Source organism: Phacochoerus africanus, chromosome 14 (genome assembly GCF_016906955.1).
Source record: "Phacochoerus africanus isolate WHEZ1 chromosome 14, ROS_Pafr_v1, whole genome shotgun sequence".
Classification (NCBI taxonomy): domain Eukaryota; kingdom Metazoa; phylum Chordata; class Mammalia; order Artiodactyla; family Suidae; genus Phacochoerus; species Phacochoerus africanus.
In genome coordinates this window covers 21,660,915-21,670,815 of record NC_062557.1, presented here as the reverse complement: position 1 = coordinate 21,670,815, position 9,901 = coordinate 21,660,915, and the positions used below count along the sequence as shown (strand labels likewise).

The 9,901-nt window shown below is 41.8% G+C and overlaps 1 protein-coding gene across 1 annotated transcript; it reads right to left on the bottom strand.

The window, feature by feature from the left end:
• Positions 1-2,738: 2,738 nt before the first annotated feature.
• LOC125113808 (keratin-associated protein 3-3) lies at positions 2,739-3,474 on the bottom strand. Its single transcript, XM_047756756.1, has one exon. It carries the CDS (start codon positions 3,410-3,412, stop codon positions 3,110-3,112), a length of 303 nt encoding a protein of 100 aa, XP_047612712.1. The 5' UTR covers positions 3,413-3,474; the 3' UTR covers positions 2,739-3,109.
• Positions 3,475-9,901: the final 6,427 nt, after the last annotated feature.

Here is a 9,901-nt window from a genome sequence, read left to right as displayed (position 1 = left end):
GAAATCTCTTGTGGTACCAAATGGATAGGTATTTGAGATCTAAGTTTTCAGGATTCTCTCTTAAATTTTATCTTCACTTTTCACTTTTCTTGGCTTTAATTGTGATATTTATTTCCTTAAAAATGTACAGAATAATTTGTCTGCAGAATCTTTAAAATCTTTATGGGAAAAAAACAATTATTCTGACAACATTAATATTTTCTTGATTTAGAATAAACAATTTTTTTCTAATTTTGAGCACTACTTCCTTAGGTAGCTGATAACAAAAATAAACAAATAACCAAAGCCAAACCTAGAAACCTTAAATAAATGCATTAAAATAGTCTCTTATGACTTATTATTCATTGAGCAGAGTTGGGTTTTTTCCTTTTAGGGCCACACTGATGGCATAGGGAAGTTCCCAGGCTAGGGGTTGAATCAGAGCTACAGCTGCCAGTCTACGCCATGGCCATAGCAAAGCGGGATCTGAGCTGACTGTGCGACCCGCACCACAGCTCACAGCAATGCCAGATACTTAACCCACTGAGTGAGGCCAGGGATGGAACCCAAATTCTCACAGAGACTAGTCAGGTTCATTACCACTGAGCCACAGTGGGAACTCTGAGCAGAGTTGGGTTTGATTTTAGTAGTTCTCTTAATATTTCCACACTTGTGCTTAAAATTCTTAGCGTGCCAATGGTATAATGATGCAGTTCTGCAAAGGACATGAGTTCAAAATTTCAAAAACATACTTGAAAGTTATAAATATCCACAGGAAAGTTATGATCCCACGGTGACCTAGAGTCAAAGGAAGTTTCTTTGAAAAAATAATCCACGTCTTGATTGTCCACCCATAGGTTCTAGGGGTTAAGGATCTGGCATTGTCGCTGCTGAGGCTCAGGTCACTACTGTGGCATGGGTTCAATTCCTGGCCCAGGAACTTCCGCATAATGTGGACACAGCCAAAAAATTTTACAAAAAGGATATTACTAGCTTTTTCCCCCAATATAATTATACCATTTTACATTCTTGACAATAACATTTGAGAGGTTTAGTTCCTCTGTATCTTCACCAACATGTGGTATTGTCAGACATTTATGATTAAAATGATTTTTTTGGTCACATTTAAGTGTTACAGTTTAATTTACATTTTTCTTTTGACTAATGATGTTGAGCAACTTTTCATGTATTTATTGGCCATTTGGATATCTTCTTTTGTGAAGTGACTTTTCAAATCTTCAGCTTATTTTTCATGGGCTGATTATCCAGGAGAAAGTATATGCTACTTGGCAATACAGTCTCCGCAGTTCTGCTAAATTGACCATTTCCAGGATTCTTTTATGCTTCCTGTAGGTCTGAGATTTCATTTGATATAATTATTCTTTTAAAGAAAAAGACTATTCTTTAGTGTTTTCCACAGTATAAATCTTCAGGCAATATTTTTAATCAGTGTTGTTTATCTAAAAATATTTTTGCTTTCCTTTCAAGTTTTGAAGGCTATTTTGCAAGGTATTAGAATTCTGGATTAATGCTTTTTTTCACTTTCAGGACCTTAAAGATGAGGTTTGACTGAACAGAAGTTAGGCATCATTTTTCTCTGGATCCTTAGGCGTGGTTTTAGCTTTTTCTGGGACAGGTGTAATTTAGTGTGTTCTTTACTCGGGACTGTGATCCTTACTCTTTTCATAAGGCTCCTTACTCTTCTGGAATACGACTGAATGCCTAAGGGACTCAAAGAGCTTTGCCTGCTCCAGAAAGCCTGGAACTTCAAAGTCTTTTAGACTTGAATGACTTCTTGTATTTCCACTCAGCTCTTTATCCCCCAGCAGCCATTCTATGCTAGCATCTTGGAATTTCATCCTGCGTGAATGCAACGCAGCCTTTTGCAAGTACTTGATCAGATCTTTTATATAGACCTTTGCTCCTTCCCTCATACCTCATCCTCCTAGAACCCTACTGTGCAAATTCCAGCTGCCTAGACTTCATTTAGATATGCCACTTGTGTCTTGCCATGTCTGCAGCAAAACTCAGTATTCCCCTTTTAATTCTTTCCTGCTTCTCTGCTCCCATGCTCAGTTGGTGACCTAACACCACTGCCCAGTCTCTCTTTGGCAGCATCTTCTTTATCATAGTCTTTTGATCTCCAGCTTCAGTCAATTTGTCCTTGACTATGTCTTTCTCTTCTTTATCTTTGGGGCAGCTATCTTGATTTCTTAATGGTTCTCACTTTTGTGGTACCACAGAAGTTTATTAATGCTACTGGTAGAGCACTTATATTTTTATCATAATACCATGCCTGGCATTCAATTAATAATGATCAATTGTATGAGGGAATGAGAGGGTATTGTGTATGTATCTGCCTTATCCTCCAGACAGTCAGCTTATTTTTAGCAGGGACAATAAAACAGGCTTTTAGTATGCTTGTTGAATGGATGATATTGTTATTATTATTTTATTTTTTTGCAAAAACAGATCAGGCATCTGGGTTAGTTGATTTATTATTTCATATTTGGTCTTACCTTAAACCATTTTGGGGGCAGAAAGTCAGAGAAGGTATGCCAATATACTGGACCATTTTATATGCAAAGCCATTTAGGTTTCTTAAAACAACAAGAACGATAAAAGCAAGAAATATTTGTCCGTATTGTCACCCTTTTTGATTTTTCAGATGTTCTCATTTCTTAAAATGCGGACCTTTGGATTCAAGAAATACACTCAATGAATTAACAAAAATAAACAGAAGTAACTATAGACGTTTGTGCTATGCCAGAGATGTAAAATTTATTAGGATAATCATGAAGTTCCTCAATTTCCAGGAAGATACCATTCAAGACTGGAAAAAGAATTCCCAAAGCACCCAAAGAAAGATACACTTTCATATGAAGGAATCAAGCAACTTTGGCAAGTCTATGAGCATCCACCTATTCCAATTGCCCTAGTTTACTGATCTCTGATCCGTGGCCGTTGAAAATCTCTTGGTTTCTTTTTTATGGAGGTTGTCAATGACAGCGCCATCCTTGTTCCAACATTGAAAGTGGAGCCACATTTGTTGCAGGTACCGAGACAGGTGAATACTAGAGCTTCTGGGTTGACTCGTTCCACGTCAGGCTCCGAGCAAAGCAGTCATCACTCAGCAGCATCTTGGGATGCAGGGCTCGCTGCCGCAGCCGGGCTGAACGTAGGTTGTGAGATTGAGGGTCTCCAGGCCAGGGGTGGGCTGGGAGGAGTTGAGCAGGAAGCAGGTGGGCACACAGGGCTTAGGGATGTGGCAGGGTGGGGGGCAGTTGTCACAGCAGATTGGCTCCAATAGCCAAGTCGTGTGGGGGCAGGTGCTGGGCAGGCAGACTCCACACCGGCAGAATTTGTCAGAGGAGCAGATGGTGGTGGCGGGGCCGGTGGGGACGCTGCAGCATCGGGCAACACAGCAGGCCATGGTGTTGGGAAACTGTGTTTTTGATCGGTTTGATTTAAAGAAAGCTGAGACTTCTTCTGAGATGTGAATGTCTCTCTTTTGCTCTGGAGCTCTTATATATCCTCTCCAGTGGGTGTTGGTCCAACCAGAAGGCTTCTTTCCTGGTTCTTGTTTGTGTTAGTGCACCCATTATCCTTTGATTGGTTTGACATTTAGAGGCTTGTAAAGAGTCTCTAGTTTCCTAATTAACCTTTATTTGAGTTCATTGCTAAATCGGAACTGATTACTCTTGCTATTTGTCACTAGAACACAAGCTTTATGAGGTATCACTGAAGGCTTCTGCTATTATAATTCCAACACCAGCCCTGACGGGAACACGCGTGATGTGCGCCCGTAGTATGTAGGTCTCTTCTCTGGTGCTGCTCAGTTTTTATTCTCGTGACCCGTTGGTCTGATGAAGTATTCTTGTTTTAAAGAGAAGAACCTTGTTTCAGTAACTCTCTTTTAGCTTTTGGGACTTTAAAAAATTATCTAATTTTTAATCGATGTGTCATCGATATGGAATATTGTATTAGTTTAGTCTGGGTACTTTTGAAGATCAAAATTACATTAATATGGGGAAATACGCTATTTTTCCAGTCTCTATCATCACATATTACGTATTCATTTAAAACTTTGAACTACATAGAGAGGTATAAAGAAGGGAGTTCCCGTCGTGGCGCAGTGGTTAACGAATCCGACTAGGAACCATGAGGTTGCGGGTTCGATCCCTGCCCTTGCTCAGTGGGTTAACGATCTGGCGTTGCCGTGAGCTGTGGTGTAGGTTGCAGACGCGGCTCGGATCCCGCGTTGCTGTGGCTCTGGTGTAGGCTGGTGGCTACAGCTCCGATTGGACCCCTAGCCTGGGAACCTCCATATGCCACTGGAGCGGCCCAAGAAATAGCAACAACAACAACAAAAAAGACAAAAGACAAAAGACAAAAAAAAAAAAAAGAAAGGTATAAAGAAGACAAATCATCCATGATTTTATCATCAGGAGAAATTCTCTACTAATGTTTCCATATATCCCTCTGGTCATTTTTCTATATATTTGTTTATCATTTTATTAAATCACAGGAGTTACATATATATATATATATATATATATATATATATCATATCTGTCTTTGGCTCGGCATGTGGAATTTCCGGGACCAGGGATCAAACCTGGGCCCCAGTAGTGATAACTCTGGGTCCTTAACCCTCTGAGCCACCAGAGAACTCTCACTGGAATCATATTGTGCCTACTGTTGTATAACTTGCCTTTTTGCTTAAACATATACATTTTCATTATCTTGTATTCTTAAGTATATTTGATAACGTTATTTTTAATATTTCCTAGCGTTCATTGTAAAACTGTATTTCTAAGTTGCCTAAAAATCTTATCTTTTTCATCATTTAAGCTATTTGCAACTTTATGATAATTGTGGCCATAGTTACAATTGTCTATAAATCTTCATGCACTTTCCTGATCACTTCAGAAACGAGAGTAATTACTGGGTGGAATTATTGGACCGAACATTAAGGAACGATATTTTAAGGCCTCTGATATTCACTGCCATACTGCTCTCCAGAAATGGGTCTATTTACCTTTTTTTTTTTTTTTTCCTGTCATGTATTCCTAGCAACTCTGTTTGAGAATTCCTGTTTCCCTATGTTTATGGTGGATCTGTTATTTGAAAAGTGTTTCCCAATTTGGTGGGTGAAAAATGAAATTTTATTATGGTAGTATTTGTATTTCTTTTATAACTGTTGGGTTTGAACATTCGTGCATTGTCCATTTATCTTTCTAGTGAGAACAACCTTGCTTCGTTTCCTTCTCTGCTAAGAATTGGAAAGTTGATTTTTTTTTTTTTTTGTCTTTTGAGGGCCAAACCCGCAGCATATGGAGGTTCCCAGGCTAGGGGTCCAATCGGAGTTGTAGCTGCTAGCCTACATCAGAGCCGCAGCAGCAACGTGGGATCCAAGCTGCATCTGCAAGCTACACCACAGCTCACGGCAATGCCGGATCCTTAACCCACTGAGCGAGGCTAGGGATCGAAACCCTGTCCTCATGGGTGCTAGTCGGGTTCGTTAACTGCTGAGCCACGACGGGAACTCCGAAAGTTGGATTTTTAGCTTATTTCTATATAATAAGTAAAAGAATAATTAAGGACAGAGATACTAATATTGCTACTAGTGGAAAGTGAAGTAAAGGGGGTTCCTGCCGTGATGCAGTGGGTGAAAACTCCAACTGCAGTGGCTCGGGTTGCCTCAGAGGCTCTGGTTTGATCCCTGGCCAATGCAGTGGGTTAACGGACCTGGTGTTGCTGCAGCTGTGGCATAGGTTGCTGCAGCTGTGGCTCGGACTCAGTCCCTTGTTTGGAAATTTCCATAGGCCTTGGGTGCAGCTACAAAAAAGAAAAAGAAAAACAGAAAAAGAAAGTGAAGTTAAGGACCTAAACTAATTGGTCCACATTTGACCTTGTTCACTGTTACTGTTGTTGCTGCTGTTTTCCCCAGTGTCCTGCATTTTCTCCCCGGATAGTGGAGACTGGCTTCTAGATCCAGTAGACGGCTGAAGCGTCAGGCTTGGCGCCTTCTGTGAGAGGGATCGCAGAGTGGGCTCCTGTCCAGGGTTGTCCTGACAACTCAAGCCAATTTCCCCTCAGCTGTGACTCACCCATCCTTCAAGCCTTCTCACTTCCTTTAGGTATTCCTGTATCTCAGTGCTCAGTGGCGGGAAGGTCTGTGTGGTTTTTTCGGGAGATGGTGTAGATTCAGAAGGGCCACATTCAGGGTTATGAGAGCCCTTTTCCAGGTATTGCTGGTCACTTCTTGTTAGGGCAGGCAATGCACTTCTTGGAGCCTCACCTCTCTCCTCTGCAAAATAGGGGTCTTTCCATTTGCCTTCTTCCCCTCTGAACACCATTGTGAGGCTCGCATGAGCTAAAAATGGATTCAAGTCCACAGACAACCATAAAGTGCCATTCAGAGATATATGATCATGGCCATTATCTGAGCACGTCACAGAGCAAACTCAGGGCAAGAGAAAGGGGAGGAAACATAGTGCAAAGAAGAAAAAATAGTTGAAAGGAGGAAAAAGAGCAACCTTATAGGAAATAACAGATATTAATCTACCAGTTCACACCTATGGTTAGAGGACATGACCGGCATAGAAATGAATACATTTTTTTGGGTCTTTTTTTCCTTTTCTATGGTGGCTCCCGTGGCATATGGAGGTTCCCAGGCTAGGGGTCGAATCGAAGCTGTAGACCCCAGCCTACGCCACAGCCACAGCCACAGCAACGCAGGATCCGAGCCACGTCTTCGACGTACACCACAGCTCGTGGCAACGCCGGATCCTTAACCCACTGAGTGAGGCCAGGGATCGAACCTGCAACTTCACGGTTCCTTGTCGGATCTGTTAACCACTGAGCCATGATGGGAACTCCAATAAATTTCAAATTAAGAAAAACTCTCCATGGTTCTTGCAAGAAAGGGTTCACGATCTCTGCTAAGGTCCCTAGATTCCTCTCAGATTGATTTTTGTGTGAATACCTGCAAAATTGCTCACCCTTTTACTCTGGACTGATTAATATTTTTTTCAGTATTTAAGAAATAATTCAACATGCATTTATTGAACAGTTGCCCTGTGCTAGGCACTGTGGTAAGTGGTGGATGCACAGCAGGGAGCAAAATAAACATTGTCTCTGCTTTCATGGACTTCAGAGTCTGGTGGGAGGTTTAGCGTATACACAATGGATTATTATAAATTACTGTTGCTATAATTTATGATAGGAAGGAAAACAATTGAGTTCCAAGAGCAAAAAATAAACAGAAGGGAGTTCCCGTCGTGGCTCAGTGGTTAACGAATCCGACTGGGAACCATGAGGTTGCAGGTCCAGTCCCTTCCTTTGCTCAGTGGGTTAACGATCTAGCGTTGCCGTGAGCTGTGGTGTAGGTTGCAGACGCGGCTCGGATCCTGTGTCGGATCCTGCGTTGCTGTGGCTCTGGCGTAGGCCGGTGGCTACAGCTCCGATTGGACCCCTAGCCTGGGAACTTCCATATGCCGCGGGAGCGGCCCAAGAAATAGCAAAAAGACAAAAAAATAAAATAAAAAACAGAAGGAAATTATATTGACGTTTTAAGAAAAGCATCATAAAGGGGTTTGCAGACTCTCACAATTAGAATTTCATGGCAGAAAAATAACAGTCTTATTTAGAATGCATATTATTCTGAGTAAAGCTTTTAAGGATAAAGGAATTGTTCCTATTTGATGTGGAATAGTACGTTTCTACAATTGGAAATTAGATTCAGGGTTACAGCTTAAAAAGTTGTAAAATATCGAGTTTATGAATAAACTCTCTCTTATTGGAAAGCCTTGCAGTACTTTATTGACCTTTTCTCTGCAATGATCTCCAACACCTGGGAATAGTCCTTAGTTTACAAATTAGGGGAGTGAGTTCCAGAGAGGTGAGATAATTTGCCTTCTATGGCCTGGTGACTGACTTGACTAAAAACATAAACATATGATCTCTTAGGAGTGAGCTACCTTTTATGTGATTTAAAATGTAAGTTTAAAGTTTATGTCAGAGACGGAGTTCCCGTCGTGGCTCAGTGGTTAACGAATCCGACTGGGAACCATGAGGTGGTAGGTTCGATCCCTGGCCTTGGCTCAGTGGGTTAAGGATCCGGCGTTGCCATGAGCTGTGGTGTAGGTTGCAGATGCTGCTTGGATCCCGTGTTGCTGTGGCTCTGGCGTAGGCCGGTGGCTACAGCTCTGATTCGACCCCTAGCCTGGGAACCTCCTCCATATGCTGCGGGAGCGGCCCAAGAAATGGCAAAAAGACAAAATAAAATAAAGTATATGTCAGAGATACTGAGCATATTTTATTTTTAGAAACAAAGGGTGCCGTTTTCCTTTAAGGAAATGCTGGAAAAACATGGTGATTCTTGATGAGATGGTAGATTTTCAAAGTGTTTAAAAATCTACACACACACACACACACACACACATACACGAACTTGCCCAGTTTTAATTACACTTTTCTATAGTCAATGAAGGTATCTGTGACCATGAAGATGCAAATTAAAGATTGATAATAAAAAGAAATAGAAAGGAAAAGGGAAGTATGATTGTTAGTCTCTTGCTTCAAATCTCATTGCTTCAAGGGTTCAGCCTGAACCCCTCTGCACGGGGCAGGAGTGGGGGGCACCTCGGGGTCTGGCACTTCTTCTCTCTCTGTGCCTCAGCCTCTCCCCACTTCACTGCATTTGGGAGTTACTGAGCTGCTGTTGTGTCTGAAACAGCTCTTCCCACCTCTCCTGCCTTGTCACCTTTTAATGCTGAGCCTGGAGAGCTTGCAGGCTTTCCATAACTTCCCCTCACCCTGACTCTGAGTCACCAAATGAATCCAGGGACTCTTTCTGCAGGCTTGCGGGCATCACAGCAGCAATCACAGGGCATTATCATTACATTCATACCACAAACACCCAGATTTTGTGACTGCAAAAACTTGTCTGTCTCCTTCACAAGATTTGAGAGAAACTCAAGGGCATTTTAGGTAATAACATTTCTTCTATCTTTATACTCTTAGCGTGGGTTTGGAGCCTGGCCCTGGGGAGGCACTCCAGAAATAATGGCCAAGCGAATGGACTAAATCCTTTGTTGACCGTATCCTAGGTCAAGGCCCATCTTCCCCATGGCTTCCAAGTTCTTTTCATTCAAAGCTGAGCTGTTCATAAGCCTATGGGATCCTCTAAGAAATCCTCCCCCTGTATGAGACCGAAAGCACAAGGAAAACATTTCAAAACATGTTTATTTAGGAGTTCCTGTCATTGTGGTTCAGAGGAAACGAATCTGACTAGCATCCCTGAGGATGCAGGTTCGATCCCTGGCCTTGCTCAGTGGGTTAAGGATCTGGCGTTGCCATGAGCCGTGGTGTAGGTCAAAGAATTGGCCTGGATCCCGAGTTGCCGTGGCTCTGGGGCAGGCCAGTGGCTACAGTTCCAATTTGACCCCTAGCCTGGGAACCTCCATATGCCTTGGGGTGGGGCCCTAAAAAGACAAAAAATAAAAAAATAATTACAGAATGAAAGGCAGACATGCAAGGAGTTGAATCCTGGTTTCCTTAGCAGCCAACTTTGCAACTTTGCGAGTGTTGACTCACTCTTAAAACTGCATTTTCCTCATCTCTTATGCTGTTTTAAGAGTCAGATGAGTGAACAGAGTGATATACCTTGCAAAGGATGGGCAAATAAACGTTGGCTCACCCTCAGATTGTATTTATTTGAGGAAGAAAAGAGAAGATACACACTTTAAAGTTAGCAAGCCAGCACTTTTAAAGTTAGCAAGCCATGTAAAAAAGCTAGTTTCCATCATTCCTCTGAGAGATGCTTTTAAAAAAAAAATAAAAGGATTATCTTAGCATTACCTTTTTTCAATGAAAGAAACATACCCAAACCTCTAACATAAACGAAGAACACATC

What these genes read in the sequence shown, in the direction of transcription:
- LOC125113808 (XM_047756756.1), bottom strand. Translation starts at nt 3,412, where the DNA reads ATGGCCTGCTGTGTTGCCCGATGCTGCAGCGTCCCCACCGGCCCCGCC.